The 25,990-nt window shown below is 40.1% G+C and overlaps 1 protein-coding gene across 6 annotated transcripts in view; it reads left to right on the top strand.

Moving 5' to 3' along the window:
- BICD1 (BICD cargo adaptor 1) overlaps nucleotides 1–25,990 on the top strand; it is a 208,056-nt gene that overhangs the window by 84,759 nt on the left and 97,307 nt on the right. For all 6 annotated transcript variants that reach the window (XM_027129280.1, XM_027129283.1, XM_027129282.1 and 3 more), the window contains exon 2: nucleotides 3,612–3,824. In XM_027129280.1, coding sequence (XP_026985081.1) covers nucleotides 3,612–3,824 — 213 coding nt within the window. The remainder of the gene's footprint in view (nucleotides 1–3,611; nucleotides 3,825–25,990) is intronic.

Here is a 25,990-nt window from a genome sequence, read left to right as displayed (position 1 = left end):
AATAGATGAACATCAATACTGAAATATTTCTTTCTCAGTTGATGTTTAGGAATCATCTGTTGATTTTGATCCATGTAAAGATTCTAAGGAAGATAGTTTATTGAGACATAGGCTTGCAGGTTATTAATTTTTTAATTTTCTGTTTCTGTAGTGTAATTTGGAGATGAATACCAGATTGTCTTTAAAATCACTAAATCATAACTTTATGATGTCCCTTTTAATGATTAACCCAAACCTTTTCTGCCTTCAAGTTTGTAACAAATGTGAAACTGAGTTTCAGAGGTTAATTCCAGCCTTGTTTCTTTATGACCTGTACATAGTCCAGAAGCATCATTTTATGACACTTAAAATTTTAAAATGTATATCACATCATAAAGCTATAGCACTTCTAATTGAATAGTGACCCTTTGGTGTTCAAGTACACATGTTCTTTATAACTGTATGTGCCAGTATTTTATCAAACCTATCAAATTCTTGAGGGCAAAGACTACATTTATTTACCTAGCTTTTTATTTTGAAATAACTCTAGACATAGAAAAAGTTGCAAAAATACTACACTGAATTTCATGTACCCTTTACACAGCTTCCCCAGATGTTAACATCTTACATAACCATAGTACAGTTATGGAAACCAGAAACTGACATTGCTACAATATTATTATCCAATATAAAGAATGTATTTCGGGACTTCCCTGGCGGTCCAGTGGTTGACTTCGCCTTCCAATGCAGGGAGCCATATTGTAACAAATTCAATAAAGACTTTAAAAATGGTCCACATCAAAAAAAAAAAAAAAAAAAGAAAGAAGGGGGCTTCCCTGGTGGCGCAGTGGTTGAGAAATCTGCCTGCCAATGCAGGGGACATGGGTTCGAGCCCTGGTCCGGGAAGATCCCACATGCCGCAGAGCAACTAGGCCTGTGAGCCACAACTACTGAGCCTGCGCGTCCGGAGCCTGTGCTCCGCGACAAGAGAGGCCGCGATAGTGAGAGGCCCGCACACTGCGATGAAGAGTGGCCCCCGCTTGCCACAACTAGAGAAAGCCTTCGCACAGAAACGAAGACCCAACACAGCCATAAATAAATTAAAAAATAAACTTAAATCGTATGGGCTTCTAAGAAGACCTCTGCTTAAAACAAAAAAGAAAAACAAGAATGTATTTCAGTTTTGCCAATTGTCCTAAAGTCTTTTTTTCAGGTCAGGGTCCAATCCAGGATCCCATTCTGCATTTAATTGTCATATTTTCTTAGTCTCATCTAGTCTGGAGGAGTCTTCCTCTATTTCTCCTGACCTTAATACTTTCGAAGAGTCCTGGCCAATAATTTTGTAGAATGTTCCCGTTTGGGTTTGCTTGATGTTTTCTTATAGTAAGAATTGGCCTACTCATTTTTGGCAGAAATACCACAGAAGTGACTCTGTTCTCCCCTCAGTGTGTTATATCAGAGGGTACACGATGTTAGTATTTCTTGTTGCTGCTGAGCTAACTTTTGGTCATTTAGTTAAGGTCTGCCAGGGTACTCCACTGCACAGTTACTATTTTTCCCATTGGAATTAATAAATATCTTGGGAGGACATGCTTTAAGACTATGCAAATATCCTGTTTCTCATCATAGTTTTTGCCTATTATTTTATATTCCACTGATAATCTTTACCTGCAACTATTATTACTTGGTGTTTGCCAAGTAATATGCTGATGTCAAGTAATGCTGATGTATTTGATTTCTATTAGAATTAAATGATTTGAATCCTACTGTAAAGAAGAGCTATTCCTTCTCTTATTTATTCAGTTATTATATTAATGTGGGCTCATGAATATTTATTTTATTCTATGGATTATAATTCATTACTATAACTGCTTTGTTTCCCCCAATTATCCCATATTTAGCCCTTGGGAGCCCCTTCATGTAGGCTCTTGTGTCCTTTGACATATCCACATCATTTTTTTTTTTTTTTTTTTGCGGTATGCGGGCCTCTCACTGTTGTGGCCTCTCCCGTTGCGGAGCACAGGCTCTGGATGCGCAGGCTCAGTGGCCATGGCTCACGGGCCCATCCACTCCGCGGCATGTGGGATCCCCCCGGACCGGGGCACGAACCCATGTCCCCTGCATCGGCAGGCGGACTCTCAACCACTGCGCCACCAGAGAAGCCCCACATCATTTTTTTAAAAGCATTTTGTTACTTACTCTTTGGCACCACATGATGCACCAAGTTCGTTTTGCTCCAGTGAGAGACTCCATCATTTCTTCCAAGAGCCCTAGTTCTTTTAACTGGAGATTGATATTTAGAAACAAAATTTGGCCGCAGGGTTTGCTGACAGAGCTAGGAAATCTGTATGCACACACACACACACACACGCACACACACGCACACACACACACACACAAGCACCTTTCTCTCTCCATCTATCGACCTATCTCCCTATTAAAGACCATCCTGATAATTCTAATTACAACCCAGTACCACTAGTTTCCTTCTAGACTTCTCCCTTTCCTTATTTGTAATGCCTTTCTCCAAGAGGGAGAAACCTGTCTTTCATTATCCATAATATATTTACTTATTTCCTCAGCCCTAGTATACATGTAAAGAAGTTTCAGAATTGTGATTCCATAATCCCTGTGAGAAACAAATTTACTAACTATACTATAGTGTTTGGGTACAGTTCTTTTTGTTTTTAGCTTTACTGTGTATAGCAAAAATACTGATTTCCCCAATCAGTTTAGATCTTTTCTTCTCAACCTTTCAGTGTGGTCCTGTTCTTCATTTGCGGTACAGCTGGATTCATTTGTTACTATTTGTGTTCCATTTGGGTACCTGGACACATAGAGGCTGATTTTCATTATTATTTATTTGGGAGGTATGTGAAACCTTACTGTAGTTTTAAGAGTCAGAGCGATATGAAAAGGCATTCTCAGAAAAGTGTGACTCCTATGAAATGTGATCCCTTGTATAGTGTTTCATTCCCTCATTCTTTCTACCCCATTCCCACTCACCCCCCGTAGCTTACCAATTTCATTACTTTCTGGCTTATTTTTCCGTATCTCTTTTTCCACAGATATGTTTTCTTATACATTGATTGCATTTGAATGTCTTTTGTGGTACCAGGCAGTTTGAAAGCTGTTTGGTGATTTTTCTCTCTTAAGGGCATTGTTCATAATTGGTATATTCTTACCACTAATGTATTAGAAAGCTAATGAAACTATTTTCTTTCTTGAAAATTTCTTTTGGGATTTTTTCTGGAATGAAAATGAGAATATGAATTTTGAAGGTCTCATTAGCACTGAACTGTCTATTCCTTAAAAAGATTTGTCTAAAAAATGGTAACATAAAACAAGCAGCAATGTTTTTCAAGTTTTAACCTGTTTTATATATATATATATATATATATATATTAGCAAAATACTTAATATTTTTCTTTCTCCTTAATTGAATTTGAATTATTTCAAGTGTCAATGAGAGCTGCTAGCCTGTTAGATGAACTATGTACTTTTTGCTTCTGGAAGTCTTGCAGAATACCTTTTCTTTTACACAAAGTAAAACAAATCATGTTCCCAAGTCTGTTGAATAGTGCAGTGGTGCATTTCACTGTGTGCTCTTTTTCTTTCCAAATCCTCTGCAGGCATTTGGGCAGTCCTTCTCTATCCACCGTAAGGTTGCTGAGGATGGAGAGACTCGGGAGGAAACACTTCTGCAGGAGTCAGCATCGAAGGAAGCTTACTATCTGGGGAAGATCTTGGAGATGCAGAACGAACTGAAACAGAGCCGGGCTGTGGTGGCCAACGTGCAGGCAGAAAATGAGAGGCTCACAGCCGTCGTGCAGGATCTGAAGGAGGTAAACAAACAACAAACATATTCCCTTTGAGAGAGCTGTGGGAGAGAGAACTAAGATGAAATTCTTCCTAGGAGAGAGGAATAAAACTTTTTCTCTAATCAGAGGAGCTGTATTAAACAAGAAGCACTTGATGCCAATGCTAGCAATTTTTCTGCTTTTTTAGTGAAATGACAGCTTGTTCTGAGATGAGCTTTTCTCTCTCTTATTGTTCGTTAAGAATTAAAGTCTATTTATTGAGTACTTAGGAATTGGCCTTGCTATTTCTGCAGAGGTGTTTAAAAAATACAGTGACCCTAAGGTCACTTCCTCCCTTTTACCTGTTTCAATACAATGTGGAGAGGAACGGTTGGCTGTTGTGATCGGTGTCAGCACTAATTCAAAATGAATGTGGTGTTAGACTCCTCACTGGGGAGAGAGATCCTGGGGGAGTGTTCTGAGGGGTCTTAGAGTCTGGTGATGCAGAACCATAAACTCTTCTTCTGGCTGTAGACAAGCAGCAAATTATAGCTGGTATGAATCAGGTTAGGAGCCTTCTTCAGTCCCCGGGCCCTCCCTGGACTCACTCTTCCCCTTCAGCTTTTCACGTAGCAGCGTCATATGCCAGATGGTTTCAGAGTGGCAGAGTCATTCTGTGCTGGAGGAAGGAGGTAATGTTGGGGACAGAAATAGCCAAAAGCAGCTTCATCCACCAAACCCTTTTAAGAGCATTTTTGAAAACTTCATATTAAGTCGTTCACTACAGTTTTTGATTAAGAAAGCTATAGAAGAGGTGCAGATTTCCTCTGATTCCTACACCAGTGCAGTGGAGGTTGACAAACAAATACCGGGTCCACTACCAAGTGGGCTCATTAACTGAGCGTTTTTTTTTTTGTTTTTTTTTAAATTTATTTTTGGCTGCGTTGGGTCTTGTTGCTGCACGCGGGCTTTCTCTAGTTGCAGTGAGCGGGGGCTACTCTTCGTTGTGGGGCGCGGGCTTCTCATTGCAGTGGCTTCTCTTGTTGCGGAGCATGGCCTCTAGGCACGCGGGCTTCAGTAATTGTGGCTCATGGGCTTAGCAGTTGTGGCTCGCGGGCTCTAGAGCTCAGGCTCATTAGTTGTGGCGCATGGGCTTAGTTGCTCCGCGGCATGTGGGATCTTCCCAGACCAGAGATCAAACCTATGTCCCCTGCATTGGCAGATGGACTCTTAACCATTGTGCCACCAGGGAAGTCCCTAACTGAGCATTTTGATAATAGAAAAAGGTCAGATGAAAAAATTGTTTGATATTGTGAAATATAACCAAAGTAATCCACTGATACCTTTCTCTCGACATTAGTGACATATTAGAAATAAAGTTTCATTATTATAACATATAAGTTGTCCAAAATTTACTGGAATTTAATCAATAATTTACATTTGCCTGTGTCCATATTACCATGAACTCAGTGAATATTGACAGTAAGGTTTCTGCTTTACCTAGTTCATTGTCTTTGCACATGCCCCAGATATAGAAATATGACTCTGGAGACAAAGAAAGGAGCCAACCAAGGGGAATTTAGTGTTGGGTACCAAAAAGAACATGAGAGTTTTCAGGATGCCCTGCCTCATTTCCCTCCACTGCAAATGATTGTTAAAAAACAGAGCCCATCTCCAGTTCTTCATTTGATGCATCTGTATGTGCTGGGTCTTCACCATCACTTGCTTATCCTTTGGAGTACCAGACCTCCTCCTCCAAGTGGACTCAAGGTCATATAGTGCCATAGGCCACCTTCTTGGATTAAGCAAAGCCCAGAACATCCACAGGCAGAGACCTCAGCAGCCATGGGCAGCAGGTTCACGTGGCAAGTTGGCAGAGAGGCTGTGATATGGGCAACCTGAGGGCCATGGGCACCCACATGCAGGTGGTTTGTGTATAAGGACTGCAATCAATGAGTCAAGCAGTCTTGATGGATCCTCTGAAAGCTACACAGCCCCACTGTGCGCGGCAGCTGCAGCTGAGGAAAGAACAGCAAAGGTTGAGGAAAGGGTACCACAGATGTTTTCCTCTTGGGGCAAGACAGTGGAGATTGATGGAACATCCTCACTTACATAGGCCATGCTTGAGTGCAGTTTCCAATGAGTAGATTTATGATAAGTGGCAGGAGTTGATTGTTAAGAATGAGGATGCAAGTTAGGAATAAACTGAGGCCGCAAAGGAAACAAAATGCTGAGAAGCCCTTCATTCAGATCAGTTCTCAAATTTTAGTGAGCACCAGAATCACCTAGAGAACTCATCAAAACACTAGTCTTGGGGCTTCCCTGGTGGCGCAGTGGTTGAGAGTCCGCCTGCCGATGCAGGGGACACGGGTTCGTGCCCTGGTCCGGGATGATCCCACGTGCCACGGAGCGGCTGGGCCCGTGAGCCATGGCCGCTGAGCCTGCACATCCGGAGGCTGTGCTCCACAACGGGAGAGGCCGCAACAGTGAGAGGCCCACGTACCGAAAAAAAAAAAAGAAAAAAAAACAAAAACAAAAACACTAGTCTTGGGCCCCCTAAAATTCTGATTCAGTGTACTAGGTGGAACCCAAGAATTTGCATTTCTAACAAGTTCACAGCAGGTAGAGACCACACTTTAAGAACCACTAATTTAAACTTCTTTGCCTGGCTTAAAGCTGGGCATGGGGGTATCATAAGGCTCACAATTTGGGGAATTGCTGGATGATCACTTGGTTATAATTCTTCGATTTCTATGCGTTTTCAGTAGTTGATTTGCCGTAAGAGAATAACTTGTTACGTCCAAATTTATGTATTTTTTAAATCTAAAACAGCTCAAGGCAGTTTAGCCATTTGGATTTGTCAATAACTAAAAGAAAAAAACAAACAGGTGGTCAGTTTCCTGGTCTTCTAAGCGTGCCAACAATTTATCTGTTAATATTCTTTCTGATGGGCTGAAAGCTAGTGAGTGGTATTACTATATCCCAGAGCCCTGCTGTTTTTCATGCAGACATTGTTTTAATGTCGCTAATAAAATTATTATTAGCATGTAGGGCTGAGGACATTTGTAAAAGGAGAAAAGGAATAAATTCTATTTCTTTGTGTGTTGATACAGACTTTTGATGGCTGGTGTTAAGTTCAAATCCCAGATTTGTTTTTATCGTAGGCTTAGTTTTGTTTGTCTTCTGGGTATTGATTGGTGCATAGTGACTGGAAGAGAGATGATGAAACAGAAAAATCATGACCTGATGGACCATGAGAAATAGACAAGGATAACCAATAAAAAGCATAGTAAATCATCAGCTTGACAGATGCTGTGTGAATTTTTTTTTTCTTTTTGGCCGCACCCCACAGCATATGGGATCTTTGTTCCCCTGTCCAGGAGCTGACCCGTGCCCCCTGCATTGGAAGTGCTGAGTCTTAACCACTGGACTGCCAGGGAAGTCCCTGTGTGACTTTAATAATTAAATTAATGGAATTATTTTTATTTACTAAAAGGACTAATCTCTAATTTCAGTAGGATCATTGGCACTGGCAAAGGTGCCTGTGTGTGTATATGTGCTGTGTGTGTTATGGAAGCTTTACACTCATATTTGCACACACATATGTGTGTATTTAATTCCACAGCCAACTTCTTTTCCATATATGGTATGTATAGGACAGTATACTGGAAAAAATGGAAACATTTCTGAATTAGAAAATCAATATTCTAGTCTCAGCACTGCTAAAAGTTTTAGAATTATACTCACGGTATTTGTCAAAGATTAGTATATAGTAAATACACAATAAACATAAACTGTTATCATTAATAACTTTCTGCATCCGCCATAGAGCTATTGTTGAAATTATCATTTATTATGTAGATCCATATTCTTAGGTTAAAGAAACATTAGGTAAATACCTCTTTGAATTTATTGCCTTGAAAATTCTTTCTGTTGAGATATGAATCAGGTGGTAGGAATTATAGTTTTTTTTTTTTTTTTTTTTTTTTTTGCGCTACATGGGCCTCTCACTGTTGTGGCCTCTCCCGTTGCGGAGCACAGGCTCCGGATGCGCAGGCTCAGCGGCCATGGCTCACGCGCCCAGACACTTCGCGGCATGTGGGATCTTCCCGGACCGGGGCACGAACCCGTGTCCCCTGCATCGGCAGGCGGACTCTCAACCACTGCGCCACCAGGGAAGCCCTATAGTATGTTTTTATTATTGCTTTGGTTGTTAAAAACCTCCAGCACTATGTGTCACTATAAAACCTAACTTAGATTTTTCATATAATTCTCATTTTTAAACATTTTCATCAGCCTTATTGTATATGTGTTCCTAATGGTAAACTGCTTTAAATAAGATTTTTAAGTACAGGGAGTATAAAGAAAAAATGTCACCCAATCAAAGAACCGAATCGGAGTTAATCTTAAACAAGTTAGGTGTTAATCCTACAGATCTAGTAACAGGCAGGGGATGGGAAGGGGGGAATCCTTGGGTGACCTTGACCAGCATCATTTCGGTGAAAGCTAAATGAGAGCAGATCGATTGCTGTAGTGCCTAAGCACATATTGAGTAAACAAGTTTGAATTTCATTTTTTTATCTCAACCTATAGGTCTAAAATACTAGAAGATATCCTGAATTTCACTGTACAGCCATGTCACTGTAACTACCAAGAGCACATGGCTCCCTCCTCTGAATCTTTCCTCAAGTTAATGAAATTTCTGGCACAATACATGAAGCTTTAGTACAACAGCTAAATTTCTAACTAGTTGGCAACATTTTATTAAGATATGGCCATTTTATATTTCAAAAGCTGCTTAATCCATCTTTATCACATTTGAAGCTCCATTTTTTTTCCCTCATTGGAATATACAACCAAACTTTATAATCCACCAGCTCAATTTTCAGGAATCGATTATAGCCACATCTATAAACTTTTAGGCCATGAAGGCACCTAGTGATTATTTGGTAAAGCCTACTCCCAGATCAATAATTCTTTCTCCAGTAACCTGGAATGGCCATGTAGCCTTTACCCAGACACTTCCATCACTATGGAGATGGTAAACTATGAGTCCTTCCAAGGAAGGGATTGTCTTTTGTTTGTCATTTATCTTGGTATGCCCAGGACTCAGCACAGTGCCTGGTCAAAAGAAGACATTAAAAAAAGAATGTTTGTTGAGTTGAACTGAACAGAAATAACATACTTTAGGAGTTAGCTACCTCTGGTTTGAATTCCACCTGTGCCACTTACCAACTGTGTGATATTGGACAAGTTACATTTGTTCTGTAAGTGTCACTTTCCTCACTTCCGACATGGAGATGGTAATACTAATGTACGGGTCCTATGTCAAATGCCGTGCACAAAGGAGATGTTAAATTACTGTTCATTCCTTGTCTTCCAGATCCCTCCCAAGGCTGCCCATCCTGTTGCTTGGCAGCTCTAATTGTTAAACTGCCCTTTTTTGTTCAGTGAAAATTGACTCCCTGTAATTTTCACCAACAGGCCATATTCCTAGCCTCTGGATCTACAGAGAATATGTTTTTTTGGTTTTCTATTCCACTTGACAATTTTAGCCCATGCCCAACAGCTTCAAATATTTGGAAAGAACTATCTTGTCTTCTCTTTTTCAGATTAAACATATCTAGATCAATTAGCACTTCCTCATGTGACATGGTTTCAGGATGCCTCAGCATCCTGTTTATTACCTTCTTAGACTGAGATCCAGTGTCTCTTAAAAATGTCTGCTTTTTAAAAACAGACTATTGACTGTCTTTACCCCATTGGAAATTTTTGAAAACGTGAACTGTTGGATGAAAGGTTTGAGTTTGTCATCTTAGGGTTTTCATCTTTTTGGATTTTCCACTTTGCAGTCATACATTCATTCATTCATTCAACAGAGGTCTCTTCAGTGCTTGCTGTGAGCCAGATGCTTGGGTGCTTGGAAGCATCAGTGAACAAAAAGTCAACAAGCAGTGGTTGTTTTCAATGTTAAAACAACTAAATGTGTTCAGAAACTATTTCCTTCTACTCTTTAATATCTGTGGAGATAGTGAGCTGTGTTTTAAATCTTTTTTTTTTTTAACATCTTTATTGGGGTATAATTGCTTTACAATGGTGTGTTAGTTTCTGCTTTATAACAAAGTGAATCAGTTATACATATACATATGTTCCCATATCTCTTCCCTCTTGCATCTCCCTCCCTCCCACCCTCCCTATCCCACCCCTCCAGGCGGTCACAAAGCACTGAGCCGATATCCCTGTGCCATGCGGCTGCTTCCCACTAGCTATCTACCTTACCTTTGTTAGTGTATATATGTCCATGCCTCTCTCTCGCCCTGTCACAGCTCACCCTTCCCCCTCCCCATGTCCTCAAGTCTGTTCTCCAGTAGGTCTGTGTCTTTATTCCTGTCTTACCCCTAGGTTCTTCATAACATTTTTTTTTCTTAAATTCCGTATATATGTGTTAGCATACGGTATTTGTCTTTTTGTTTCTGACTTACTTCACTCTGTATGACAGAGTCTAGGTCTATCCACCTCATTACAAATAGCTCAATTTCATTTCGTTTTATGGCTGAGTAATATTCCATTGTATATATGTGCCACATCTTCTTTATCCATTCATCCGATGATGGGCACTTAGGTTGTTTCCATCTCCGGGCTATTGTAAATAGAGCTGCAATGAACATTTTGGTACATGACTCTTTTTGAATTTTGGTTTTCTCAGGGTATATGCCCAGTAGTGGGATTGCTGTGTTTTAGACAACATATACTATAGATTGAATGTTTGTGTCCCCCAACATTCGTATGTTGAAACCTAATCCCCAAAGTGATGGTGTTTGGAGGTGGGGCCTTTGGGGGTGATTAGGTCATGAGAGTGGAGCCCTCATGAATGAGACCCTATAAAAGACACCACAGAGAGCTCCCTTACTCTTTCCACTATGTGAAGACACAGCAAGAAGTTGGCCATCTATGAACCAGGAAGTGGGCCTTCACCTGACACTGAATCTGCCGGTGCCTCGATCTTAGACTTCTTAGTCTCCAGAGCTATGAGAAATAAATGTCTGTTTAAGCCGTCCAGCCTATGGTGTTATTGTTATAGCAGCTCAAATGGACTAAGACAACATATAACATTTCGTACAGTAAATTACACTCATCTTAGTCTCTCGTTAAAACTACAGATAGGTGGTACCTGCTGTGACTAAGCAAAAAACATCTAAACAGTCAGATTAGATGCCATGGACCTCAGCCACCAGCACATAGTCAATTTATTTAAGGAGAGTCCTTCAGCCACTCTTTAAAAATCAAATTGCTTCTACTGCATAAATAGGTGGTTTGGTAATAGTGTGGAATTAGAAATCAGGATATCTGAGTTCAGGTCCTAACTTGACCATTTTACTAGTTCTGTGATTAAACTTCTCATTTTCCATATAAACATTATAATAACGCCTCTCCTACTCCTCATGATTTTTATGAGGAGAAAATATTTTTCATGAAAGTGCTTTACAAGAAGTAGAGGACTATGTTAGTGTTATTTATTGTTTCACAGTTTGTAATCGGACTTATTCTTACACAGCAAGACAAAAACAATAAATTTAGAAAGATGTATTGGGGTCTACTGTCAGAAGGCCCCAGCACCTTCTGACAGTAGCAAGAAGTAATGGCTGGGGCTTCCCTGGTGGCGCAGTGGTTGGGAATCTGCCTGCCAATGCAGGGGACACGGGTTTGAGCCCTGGTCTGGAAAGATCCCACATGCCGCGGAGCGGCTGGGCCCGTGAGCCACAACTACTGAGCCTGCGCGTCTGGAGCCCATGCTCCGCAACAAGCGACGCCGCGACAGTGAGAGGCCCGTGCACCGCGATGAAGAGTGGCCCCCCGCTCGCCGCAACTGGAGAAAGCCCACGCACAGAAATGAAGACCCAACACAGCCAAAACTTAATTAATTAATTAATTAATTTTTTAAAAAAAGAAGTAATGGCTGACACCCTGACACCAAAAGAAGAAACAACACATGTTTAAAAGCCAGTAGGCTGAAAGAGGAGAGCTGTCTGGGTGTTCTTACTATCAGTGTAAATAGCCTTTCGTACCTGGCTGGTTCTCAAAAGGGTCACTGCGTTATTTCTCAGTACAACATCGAATGTGCTTACTGATGGGGAGAGGTTAAACTATTTAATTAAGTCATCCAATAATAAAAAAGCTTTTCTTATAGTCTCTGAGGTTTCTGGTTGAATGATTGGTCATTGAGAGCTGTGTTTACACATAGCTGAATGAAATTGACACTTCCAACTGAATGATGATTTTCCTGTTCTGTAAAGGCATGGCTTGGCTATAGCTGCAAAGTTATTTCCCTGGTACGTCCCAGTTTCTACTTGTTGGGAATGGACCTCACACCTCCCTGGAATGATGCAAAGTGTCAAACAGTGAAGAATTATCACTCTTTTAATTGGTTTAAATAACTAACAATAATATCATAGCTAACATTTATGAGAGCTTATCATGTGCCAAGCACAACACTCAGCATCTTACATTCATTATCTCATCTAATTCTCTTAAACTTACGAGGCATGTACTGTTTCTATCCCCCCTTTACAGATGAGGCAGAGAGGCTGACAACTTGTCCAGCAAGCAGTCAGGCTGGTGTCCTAAACCAGGCAATCTGACTCCAGAGTCCCTGCTCTTAACCGTGTTAGTGCCTACTTATTTGTTTATTGATTCCCCTGGAGAGAGCTTTTTTGTCAAAAAGTTCTTTCTAACACTTGCTGAGCTGCAGTAAACAAACACCCCTATTAACATCATAAAGGAATTTGAAAGCAGTTTAACAATATACAAACAATTCACCTTTGAATAATTGTGATTTGATTGTGCCTTTGGGAAAAATAATTTACATTAATGGGTTTGTTTGTAGGATTAGTTTAAAATTACAGGCTCATAGAATTTTTTTAATGTATGTGCGTATAGTTCTGTGAATTTTAACAAATAGAGATTCATGTAACCACAATTATGATGCAGAAATTGCATCATCCCCAAAACCTCCCCCTGTGCTGTGCTACTCCTTTGATAGCCTTCCCCACCCCAGTCTCTGATAGTCATCTGGTTTCTATCACTATAGTTGCGTCTTTTCAGGAATGTAGTGTAAATGGAACCATACAGTATTTAACCTTTGAGAGTGGGTCCTTTCCCTCAGCATAATGCCTCTGAGATTCATCTAAGCTGTTGCACGTCAGTTGTTTCTTCCTTTTTATTGTCAAATACCACTGTATGGATATACTACAGTTTTGGTTTTTTTTAATCAATTCACCTATTGAAGAACATTTGGGTTATTTTCAGATTTTGGCAATTACAAATAGAGCTGCTATATACATTCATGTACATTTATATTTTTATATGAACGTAAGTGTTCATTTCTCTATGGTAGATACCCAGGAAAAGTGGAGTTTGTGGATGCAGATGTGGTACGCTGGCAGATGTGAATGCGGACAGTCTTTGCAAGTCCTCTTCAGGTTGCTTCAGTTTTCTCACTGAAGGAAGCAAGGCCAGCAGCTTACAGGGAAGATGGGGGAGGTGTTGGGGATTTGAGGAGAGAGAAGTGGTGAGATAATCACTTAGAAGAGTGAGTCACTAAGGTATGATCCTAGGAATGAGCGGCTGAAGCAGGTGAAGGTCCCTCAAGAGGAATTCCAGGAATTGAGATCACCTTTGTGCATATTAAGAATGCCAGAAATTGAGACCAGGAGTTCTGGAGACATTGGCAGTGAACCAGGAGCTGAAGTCTTAGAGAAATAAAGGGGAATGAGTTGGAGTTTACTAAGTGACAGTAACAGTGCTGAGTAGTGGGTAGTATGCAGTGTCTATGCCTACCCTGCTGCTACCTTGTCCCCGTAGGAAGTTACTGTTAATTTGTTTTGTTTTAATGTACATTTACTAAGTAAAAACAAAAAATCTCGGTATTCCCTGGTGGCGCAGTGGTTGAGAGTCCACCTGCCGATGCAGGGGACACTGGTTCGTGCCCCAGTCCGGGAAGATCCCACGTGCCGCGGAGCGGCTGGGCCCGTGAGCCATGGCCGCTGAGCCTGCGCATCTGGAGCCTGTGCTCCGCAACGGGAGAGGCCACAACAGTGAGAGGCCCGCCTACCGCAAAAAAAAAAAAAAATCTCGTGATGCCATGAGATTTAAAGCAGAGGAATTTTAAGGGTGGAGGAAGAAGAGGGTGAATGCTCTGAAAGCAGCAAAGCAGAGCACCCATCTCACCTCCAGGCCTGTACTTGAGAGAGTTGCAGGGGAAAGTGTCCCCAAGGGAGAATCAGCTTTCCATTAATTGAGGAGTACATTATACAAATCTGTAAAATCACCATGCCTGCTATAATCCCACATGCTCATGGAGTCAGTGAATATTGATTAAAATGCATGCCTTGTAAGGAGTGTATACATTTAATTTCTCTTTTTAAGGGTTGGAAGTACTTTTTTTCCTATGATTTGGAAAGTTGGGTGGTTGTATTTGTCAATGAGAAATAATACAACAGCTTTTGAATAGCTCTCAAAACGTCAGTTGATCTTAGTCAGAAATATCTTTAGCCTTTCTGAGCTTATTTTGGGCAGGCGATAAGGACCTGCATCTCCATAATCCCAAACATTCTGGGGAAAACTTCAAAAATGAAAGCATATGTAAATGTTTCCAACATCCAGATGTTGGACAGCATTTGGACACAGCTTCAAAATAGTACCATTTTCATTTGTGACTCTCTGCCTTAGACAATGAGAAGGGGCATAAACTTCTGGCCTGATATGACAGTTGCATCAACTTCCTGTGTAATAGCCAGTCACTAAACTAGTGCCAAATGGAGAATTAAACGGGAAACTGCAGGGAAGGTCGAGCTAAAGTTAGAAATGGTAAGAGAGCTTTGCTTGGGGCAGGATGCAGAAATGGCAGTTCTGGAGCTGACATAGGTTAAAAAATAAAAATCTGTTTTTAAAGTATTCATGTGTAGTTTCTTTACTTTTTTTATTAAAGGTAATTTTTATCAGTTATCATTCATCATTTTAAAATAATAAGCAGCAAAAGACAGACTACTTTTTAAAATGTGTGGTATATACTTGGTGCATATATCATTTATATATGGATTTTATATATATGGAATATATATAATATATATGGATTTCTTTCCTTTCCTCTCTCCCTTACTCCTGCCCTTCCTTCTTTCTTCCTCCTACCTCCCCTTCCTCCCTTCTCTTTCCTATCTTGTGAATTAGGGTCAGACACCAGCTTTCTACCTCTTGGAACATAAAAATAAAGATCTGTGCACAATCCATTTTATACACATTGATTCTTGGACTAAAAATAGCTTGATTCAGTTTCAAACTTTTTCTCCTACCCGAAGCTCAGATTTTGCTCCCTGTGAGGACTGGGTGGAAGGAAGAGTAATGCACAATCAGCATTTCTGCTAGAATGCTTAGTGGACAATTTTAATCTTTTTTTACATCTTGACCTCTTTCCAAAGAACATCCTGGTTGGCAGATCTAGCCTGATTAAGATTCTGTTCAGGTATTTAATTCTCCTAAGGGAATTTATAGCTTAATCTAACAATCAACGATACCTGAATCTACTCAGAACTTAATTTCTTGAAGGTTATAGGAGACTTATACTTGAACAAGGTAGAAAGAGCAAACTAATGAGTGAGCTTAGCGATATAATGAATTTTGATATGTATCTTGAATTATACTTTTTAATGCTTAATCAACAAAGATATTTAAAAAAATACTATAGACTGAATCATACTAGATGCATCAATATACCTAAACTTTAACTTTCAATTTGAATTAAAGTAGAATGCATCCCATAAGAAAGGCTGTCCATTGGTTACCTACTTAAATAGCTGTCTCATCACTTGTTCACTGATATTAAAAGTAAATTAGGGCTTCCCTGGTGGCGCAGTGGTTGAGAATCTGCCTGCCAATGCAGGGGACACGGATTCGAGCCTTGGTCTGGGAAGATCCCACATGCCGCGGAGCAACTAGGCCCGTGAGCCACAACTACTGAGCCTGCGCGTCTGGAACCTGTGCTCTGCAACAAGAGAGGCCGCAATAGTGAGAGGCCTGCGCACCACGATGAAGAGTGACCCCCGCTTGCTGCAACTAGAGAAAGCCCTTGCACAGAAACGAAGACGCAACACAGCCAAAAATAAATAAATAATTTTTTTTAAAAAACCCCAGTAAATTAGAAATCGTTTTCTGATAGTTTTGGTTTCACTAAAACAATTTTTCAAAAAGCAGAATTATACAGTCTCTTCTGAGGCTCTCACAATATTCATAAACCTTACTGTCTGCATTACATTTTTTTAAATCTATAATATTAAGGGCTTCCCTGGTGGCGCAGTGGTTGAGAGTCCGCCTGCCAATGCAGGGGACGCAGGTTCGTGTCCCGGTCCGGGAGGGTCCCACGTGCCGTGGAGCGGCTGGGCCTGTAAGCCGTGGCCGCTGAGCCTGCGCGTCTGGAGCCTGTGCTCCGCAACGGGAGAGGCCACAGCAGTGAGAGGCCCTAGTACCGCAAAAAAAAAAAAAAATCTAGAATATTAAAATGTGTTTCCTAATGGGCCTTGGCACATAATTTCAAATATGCACATTAATAGATTGACACTATTTATGGGCCAAATTATTCCTGTGTCGTCTTATGGCATACGGGAGAGAGTATCTGTCTAAAAATGAAGTCGAGTTTTGGCTACTTGTACAGAGAAGTGGCCAGCAAGTGTTTTCTGGATGGTAAATTCAGTTGTTAGAATGAAAAGGAAGCTGAAAGGATAACAATATCTATCTTGTCCCAACTGCTAATGATAATGAAACTGGGCCTTGAGAGTAATAAAAATCTTGCAACATTATTTGAATCAATCTTTCATTGGCAGTGCTTGCCAATGAGATGTTGTTTTACAACCTTTTTTTCTTTTTAACTCCTTAGAGAGTGGTTCAGACATTTTTTCCCTAATTGCCACAAAACAAAATACTGAGGAATAAGATTTTGTAGGGTAGTGTTGAGCTTGGGAGGATCACAAACCATTATAATATATAAGTTTTTTTTTGCTTCCCCAGGGATTAATTTTTACCCCCTTGGGGGCTGCTGTAACAAAATACTTCAGATTTGGTGGCTTAAAACACAGACTTACAGTTTTACAGTTCTGGAGGCCAGAAGTCTGCAGTTTAGTAGGCTAAGGTGTTGGCAGGGTCTTCTTCCTCTGGAAGTGCTGGAAGTGTGTCCATTTCCTCTTCTAGCTTCTAGGACTGCACTTCATGCATTCATTGGCTCATGGCCCCTTTCTCTACGTTTCAAAGCCTGCACAGCCTAGCATCTTGTTTCAGTGTCATATTGCCTTCTTCTTTTGTGTCAAATCTTCCTCTGCTTCCCTCTGATAAGGACACTGTGATTACACTTAGGGTCTACCCAGATAATCCAGGATGATCTCTCCAACTCAGAAATCATAACTTAATCACATCTGCAAAGTCTCTGTTACCATATAAGCTACCATATTCACAGGCTCTAGGGATTAGGACCTAAATATTTTTGGAGGCTTATCACAGGGGTGATACCACCCCCTACTGGAAATGCATATTCTACACCATTAAGGAAAAAAAAAAAGAAGAATAAAAGATAATAAATATGTAACTTCTGCTAGGAATCAATTTTTTATTATATCCCGATCTACTCGGGGCACTTGCCATTAGAACAGAGTATATGTTTAAAATTAGTAAGATTCAGAAGCCCTAGAGTTGGTGATGCCCATCTTATTACGATGTACTAACCCATCCATTTATTTTGCATCACCCTTTCTGCTGGAGCCAGTCAGCAGAGAAGGGCATGAGTCACTCCAAGGTCAGACAGTGTTATTACCTAACTCTTATTGTAATGGGCAAATCCACCATTAAGCTTCAGACTGAGAGAAATACTATTGAGTTGGCAAAAGCTTTTCATGTGTACGTGCAGATAGTCATATGTAACCGCAATTTTTCAGACTCTGTGGCAAAGAGAAATGAAAAATCTGTGCCGTATTTTAATTTGCTGCAAAATTTCTCCTTCAGGAATGACCATTCTATTGAGCACCACTCTGTGCCAAACACTGCTGGAAATACCAGCATGTGTAAGCAATGTCTGCCTCTGTTAGACTGTTCAGAGGAATAAAATGAATATATAATTAATTCTAGTACTAGAAGGCACATCTCTCCCCCTGGGCTGCTTCTCTGAGCACAGCTGCCTGAAATAAAACAGGAAACACCTACCTGACATCCTCTAAATACACAGCCGATTAGAGCCCTCTGAGAAACATTCAGTGGATACCACTTGGCTCTCCAGCCTAAGTATTATTAATTAAAGACTCGATGCCAGGGTCTTCTTTGTTTATTGTAATTACTATCTTAGATGGCCTTGAAATTGATCAGTTCTCTGTTAACAATCCATGAGTTGTACTCCCATTTGAAATGAGTAGAGGTTATCGTGGAAGTTGAATAATATATTTAATATAATAATAAAGCTTGAAATCAACAACAATCCTTATGAAGTCCAACTGGATTCTTAGTGCTCTGCTCCAACTGCTTTTGGACTTTCCCTGCCACATTCTACTGAATCATGGGCTTAAAAACAGTTGTAGGGACTTCCCTGGTGGCGCAGTTGTTAAGAATCCGTCTGCCAATGCAGGGGACACGGGTTCAAGCCCTGGTCCAGGAAGATCCCACATGCTGCAGAGCAACTAAGCCTGTGCACCACAACTACTGAGCCTGCGCTCTAGAGCCCGCAAGCCACAACTACTGAGCCCACGTGCCACAACTACTGAAACCCACTCACCCTAGAGCCTGTGCACTACAACTATTGAGCCCACGCACTGCAACTACTGAAGCCCACGTGTTCTAGGGCTCCCCTGCTGGAACTACTGAAGCCTGTGCGCCTAGAGCCCATGCTCCACAACAGGAGAAGCCACCACAATGAGAAGCCCGGGCACCACAACGAAGAGTAGCCCCCTCTCGCTGCAACTAGAGAAAGCCCACGTGCAGCAATGAAGACCCAACATGGCCAAAAATAATAAGTAAAATAAATAAGTAAATAAACAAACAAATAAATAAACCTTCTTTAATAAAATAAAAATAATAAAAACAGTTATATTTGCCCTTATTCTTGGGCAAATAGGACCTGAGCATCCTAATCTTTTTTTAAAAAACAGGATTGCCAGAGAATGTTATTGAAGGCTAGTAATATATCATTTCATGCTGGATAAAGCAGATGCACAAAAGAAAAATTGTATTCAGTAAAATTCCTTACAAATTTTTTACTTAAAACTTTGCAAATAATTGAAGTTAGAAGCTTTGGATTTTGTTTTTAGAGCTAAGTGCAGATTTTGCAAGTGTATTCATCTCCGTATTTGCCAGGGTTTAACACTGGTTATGCACATAATTAGCTGAATAAACTTACACATATGATTATCCTTTCTGGACCTCAGTATCGTTATCTATTAAGTGGAAATAAAAGTAACACCTACCTCTGGCGGCTATTGTGAATGCTTACATGTGATGCACTTGGCACATAGCAGGCAGTGACTCAGAGCTGGCTGCATTATTGCATTGCATTATTTCATTGCTGTTTGCATACATTTTTAAAATGTATTTAGGATTATTTCTTTTTTTAATTTTTATTATTTAATTTTGGCACGCGGGCTTCAGTAGTTGTGGCACGCAGGCTCAGTAGTTGTGACTCACTGGCTTAGTTGCTCTGCAGCATGTGGGTTCTTCCCAGACCAGGGCTCGAACCCGTGTTCCCTGTATTGGCAGGCAGATTCTTAACCACAGCACCACCCGGGAAGTCCCTAGAGTTATTTCTTAAGAATAGCATTCCAGAAGTAGAATTACTGGATCAAATGGTACAAGGTTTTTTTGTTTGTTTGTTTTAAGATCACACACATAGTTATATTGCTTTTATAGAGGATTAAAGCAATTTATGCTTTCATTAGTAATAGAAGAGAATTCCCATTTCACTGAGCCCTGGCAAGCATTAAGCTCTTTCAGGTTGCTTATTTGATAGCTGAATGGTGACATTTCAGTATTAATTTATAAGATCATTATTGGAAGGGACATGATTTATCTTGTTCATCACTATATCCTAGCATAGAGCTTGGCATATACTAGACACCCAGAAGAACAAATGAATGAATAAGAAACTTGCCACTTTCATTAATTAGGGGAATAATAAATGAATAAATTCATTAATTAAGGGGTAATTTCTGTACCTTAATTTTTTGCACATTTATTAGGTTTCAGTTTTTCTGTTATTTATGTGTGCTCCAAGAAAGTTTTGATTTTTTTTAATGATTTGCTATGAGTATTTCCCCCAGTTTATTTGCCTTTGGATTTTATTTTACTTTTAACATATTGAAGTTTTGGCAGTTCTGTTTTTAAATCTACTGCTTGTTTCCTCTGAGATTCCTTTTAGTGGTTTTAAGCGCAGATGTTTCTTCTTCCTTCTTCTCCCCTTCATTCTTCTCAAAACTATAAAACTGTAATGTTCATTTATATCAGTTTTTATGTTTTAATTTTTACTTTTAATGTTTTAGTCTATATGAGATTCAGTTTCATGTGTGGAACAATGTGAGAGTTTAAATTTAAAATGTTCCCCTAGGACTTCGCTGGTGGTCCAGTGGTTAAGACTCCACACTTCCAATGCAGGGGGCAGGGGTTCAATCCTTGGTCAGGGAACTAAGATCCCACACGCCACATGGTGAAGCCAAAAATAAATAAATAAATAAACTAATAAATAATAAAAATTAAAATGTTCCCCTAAATGGCTAAATGCCCAACACCATTTATGCCATGAGGCTCCTCTTTTAATAAGAATGTTAAATTCTTATCTATACTTTGTGTTGAAACTTATCAAAACAGTTTAAACTAAGAGAATTGCAATAGATTACAGTCTCAAAAAAAAAAAACCCAGAATATTTTTATAATGTTAGAGAGCAAAATAAATGAAAAGAATGAATTATTATTAAAGTTATTTTCAATTCAAGGAATGAAAAATAGGCATATTTACTACATTATTACTATTTCCTATAATATACAACTTTTGTGATTTGACATAGATCTTTAAGACATGATTTATAAACTTACAGAAATGGCATAAGTACTGGGGTTAAAGGTTTACATTTCTGATGAGTCTCAATATTTTTACTTTGAATATCAGGAAAATACAAGAGTATAATCAAATTTAATCTTATTTTCCCCAGCTGGATTGGTCAGCACTAGGATTTGATGAGCTTCCTGCAACCTAAATATTCAGTAGCCTAAGGGTTTCTTATCAGGTTTTGAATAAATAAAGCATTTTTTTTGGTCTGAGTGGGTTTCTCCATAATTTCCCTTTCATTAAAATTGATTCCTTTTTTTGGGCTTCCCTGGTGGCACAGTGGTTGAGAGTCCGCCTGCCAATGCAGGGGACACGGGTTCGTGCCCAGCTCCGGGAAGATCCCACATGCCGCGGAGCGGCTGGGCCTGTGAGCCATGGCTGCTGAACCTGCGCGTCCGGAGCCTGTGCTCCGCAACGGGAAAGGCCACAACAGTGAGAGGCCCGCGTACCACAAAAAAAAAAAAAAAAAAAATTGATTCCTTTTTTAAAGACACTTGTATTTTCTTTTCTAAAAGAACTCCTACATTATTCTGTCTTCACTGTATTGTGTTTTTATATCCTGTCTGTCCTATTTCTGGCCTATTTTGTCTTATTTCTATCATATTGTGTTATTCTCCCTACCTATTCTAATGCCAGAGATTCACTTTGTAATTATTGCCATGTAGCAATATGTTAAAGATTACTGGTACTATTTCTCTCTCTCTCTTTTTTTAATGTTTCAATTATTTTGGTCATTTTTAGTTCATGTTTAAATGGTCAGGTTCAGTTTTTAGATTATCAGTATGCCTGTATTCTTCATAGATAGAACAATTTGTAAGACAGGCTCGGGCTCCCCCCTCCCTTTTTTTTCCTGTGCTGATTTAATATTTTTTTCTAGGAGTGACTTTAAAAATTCATTAGTTCACTTGTTTCCAGGTAAGAAGAATCCTCCTTTATAAACTGTTCCAAAATTAAAATCATCGCTTTCATATACATTCTCTAAAATGAAATATGGAAACCAAATGATATTTACAACCAGAAATTTCAAACATTAATACTAAGATTCTTTTGTATTTGAAATAGAGAACTAGTAATATCTACTCATAGGATTTTCCAATCTAATCTTTTTCCTGCTAATGGATTGCTGAGTCTGACAGAACTCTTAAGGACCATTTCACCCTGTCTCTCTCTTTGCCTTTCCCCCTTATGCAAATAAGATGACCCTTACATCCAATCAAATCGTCACAACAGGTTTTTCATCATTTTTAATGGAATGTCAGCTTTGCCACCCACTTGCCTGATACCCAAAGCCTTTCCATCTCCCTTCAATCTGCAACAGAGAATAGTCATCAGAGGCTGTCATCAGAGAGAGTTATCTTCAATTGCCTACTTGTTATTCTATTCCTGTCAAACACTCAGCTGACAGATATTCAAGGGTCATAGCCCAAGTGACAGGCAATCTGCCAATTCCCACATTTTCCCTTAAGTTTTAGCCTTCTCTTGATATAAAGTATTAGAAAGCTGTACACAGTTATCAGCGGTATGATGTGATGTTTAAAAATAGGGACTCAAGTCAGATAAGGGTTGAGTTCAAATTCAGGCCCCACCACTTACTTTCCAGTGGAATCTTGTCTAAATCTCATAATCTTTCTAAGTCTTGTTTCTTTATCTTTACAATAGGATTAAAAATAATGGTGAAAGAATATATTTCTCTTGATAAACCAATGATATTTTTTTAAACCAGATAACTAGAATTCAGTGACTCTTTTGTGTTTCCTTTTTTACTTGTTGTCTGGGAAACAGAGAGCTCACTCAGGTTAAAGCTCAATTAAAGTGAGTACTTGGGCTTCCCTGGTGGTGCAGTGGTTGAGAGTCGGCCTGCCGATGCAGGGGACACGGGTTCGTGCCCCGGTCCGGGAAGATTCCACATGCTGGGGAGCGGCTGGGCCCGTGAGCCACGGCCGCTGAACCTGCGCGTCCGGAGCCTGTGCTCCGCAACGGGAGAGGCCACAACAGTGAGAGGCCCGAGTACCGCAAAAAAAAAAAAAAAAAAAAATGAAGAGGCCTGGTCAAGATATTGCTATTTGGTACAGGAGCTATTTGCCCAGGTGAGCAGTCTGTTGTCTAAGATCAATTGATTTTCCTAAAGCAAACAGGGAGTTGAATTACTGATTTTTATAGTCTTATTTGCCCTGAGCAAAGTTTCCCTGGAACAAACAACTAAGTCATGTTGACACAGAGGTCTCAGTTCTCAGTCCCAATAGCTACATCATGTCAGTGCTTGTAGTCATGCTTCTCAAGGATGTTTGCTGCTTTTTTTTTTCCTAAAATTTCTTGTTTTAACTGCCTTATTATGTAGACATATTTTATTGTAATGGCCTCAAAACATTTAAAGCAGAAGGTATAAATAATAATAATTAAAAAAAGAATAAAAATGATAGTATAATCCAAATCATCAGCAGGGGCAAAGAAAACAAAAGAGGCTGTATAGTGTAATGGTTAAAGCATGGGATCTGGGTCAGACAGACCTGGGTTTTAATCATGGCCCTGAGCAAGTTACTTACCTCTTGCTGTCTCAGTTTCTTAATTTGTTAGATGAGCATAATATTGCCAAATAGGGTTACTTTGAGGATTAAATAAGATAGTGCAAAGCTCTTGGAGTAGTTAAGTGCCCAATAAACAGTAGTGTAAGAAAAAAGAATGAAATCACAACTTGGCACCACAGACATTTTAAAGATTGAGCATTGGGTTGAAGCAAAATTGAGACTTGGAAAGAAAAGTTGTCCCTTGGCATTTTTTAATAAAGAAACATGAACTACAGTAGACAAAAGGTGCCTAACTTTAACCTGGCACCTGTTAAGTTTAAGAATTATTTAAAGAAAATCACAAAGCCCTGATTTGGTTAAATTCTCTGAGGTCTAATTCCAAATTCCAGAGCTGGAGATGGGCATGGTAATCACTTTAGTCTTAAAATTAGGACATCCAAAGAGCAGCCAACATTGCTTCCATTTCTCTCTCTAGTAGATGGAAAGACTTTTGCCAGCTGAGTGACAAGGGTGGAAAAGGAATATTAAAAATACCCACTGGTCTCATTTTATTTTTAGGTCAGAAGGGAAAATTTATGAACTGTTGCCTAACTTGACTTTTCCATTTTAGAGTAGAAGGAATGTTCAGATTGAAAAACAACTACCCACTGGTAAATAAGGCAAATAATACCTTTGAGTCTAGGGACACTTAAATGGCCTTTTAATTTGTAGTTATTTCTCTTCCTTCTCAGGATAACTAGGAGAAGGATGGGAGAGATTAGTCTCTAAAGAGGAAAAGAATTTATTATCTCTGCCTTCAGAAATAACACTATAATTACATGGCAGATTTCCACCAAACCACTTTTTAAAAATGCACTTTTCTACTGATTAGGAAGGACTATTAAGAAAGCATCTTTACAGTTATTTCATATTTGTAGTTTTTTCAAGTGCTTATTGGTTTTGCTTTCCTCCTCCCACTATTCTGCATTCATCAAATATTTATTGAGCACATTTTATTGCCATGTACTCGTGTAGGCACTGGAGATACAGCAAGAAACAAGACAACATCCTTGGTCTTGTGAAACTTATATTCGTGTGAGTCAGATGGACAGTAAACGTAATTATAATATTCTGTCCCATTGTAAAATGGGAAATCTTCATGGAGGGACTGGGTTCATGTGTTGGGGTGGGGTGACATCAAGAGTTCTGTTCTGGGGCTTCCCTGGTGGCGCAGTGGTTGAGAGTCCACCTGCCGATGCAGGGGACACGGGTTTGTGCCCCTGTCCAGGAAGATCCCATATGCCGCGGAGCGGCTGGGCCCGTGAGCCATGGCCACTGAGCCTGCGTGTCCGGAGCCTGTGCTCTGCAACGGGAGAGGCCACAACAGTGAGAGGCCTGCGTACAGAAAAAAAAAAAAAAAAAAGAGTTCTGTTTTGATCATGTTTGGTTTGAGATGCCTATTAGATCTCCAAGTGGAGAAGACAACAAGTGGAGAAGAAGAAGATAATTGGACATGTAAGTTTGGAGCTCAAGGTAGAGGCTGAGGCTAGAGAAAGGAATATAGGAGTTATCAGTGAATAGATGACAATTCAAGCCATGGGTCCAGATGGGATCACCTATGGACTGACAAGAGTCAGACCTCAGACACTCCAATATACAGAAGTCAGTGAAGAAAAGAATGAGTCATTAAAGGAGACTGAATCCTAGAGATAAATGTGTTTCCAAAAGGAGGAAATGAAGAACTGTGCAAGGAAGATGCAGCTAAGAATTGATCACCGATTTGGCAAGATGGAGGTTGCCGATGACCTTGGCAAGAGATTTCCCTGGAGTGGAGGGAACCAAGGCCTGATTAGAGTAGGCTGCAGAGAGAATGTGAAGAAATGGAGATAGCAAGTGTAAACAAACTTAGTTCAGGATTTTGCCATGAAAGGTAGCAGAGGGATGGAGGTAATATTATTTTTGCTTTCTTTGTTATTAGTTCCTTCTGTGGTGGTGGTTTATTTTAATGGGAGATGTGTGTTTGTTAACTGATGAACCTTAAAGAAGGATAAATTGGTGATGAAGGAGAGAGGTAGGAGGGATAATTGCAAAAGTGAAGTCCTTAAGCAGGTGAGATCTGATATGCATAAAGATGCAAACCTTAAAATGAAAAAAAAAAAAAGACTGTGCTGATTTCAAGAACTCTAAGTTAGAATAGGGAGAGGATGGTATGGGTAGGGGAAAGGGGGAACTGGGAATCTGAGGAACCTGTATGTTAGTAACATTTTCTAGGGAGAGGAACCCCAGGTGCATAGGGTAGAGTATAGTAACCGCTGGCCAAAAAAAAAAAAAAAAAAAGGATTTGAACAAGCGAACTTCCTGGTGTCCTGGGATGAAAAAGTGAGCCTGGCAGGAAGCCTGATGTGTACAGGGATCTTTTTAAAACAAAATATGGGGCTTCCCTGGTGGCGCAGTGGTTGAGAGTCCACCTGCCGATGCAGGGGACGCGGGTTCGTGCCCCGGTCCGGGAAGGTCCCACATGCCGCGGAGCGGCTGGGCCCGTGAGCCATGGCCGCTGAGCCTGCGCGTCCGGAGCCTGTGTTCCGCAC

Source organism: Aethalodelphis obliquidens, unplaced genomic scaffold, assembly GCF_003676395.1.
Source record: "Aethalodelphis obliquidens isolate GAN/ISIS:26980383/991018 unplaced genomic scaffold, ASM367639v1 scaffold36, whole genome shotgun sequence".
NCBI classification, from domain to species: domain Eukaryota; kingdom Metazoa; phylum Chordata; class Mammalia; order Artiodactyla; family Delphinidae; genus Aethalodelphis; species Aethalodelphis obliquidens.
This window is presented reverse-complemented; position numbering and strand designations above follow the sequence as displayed.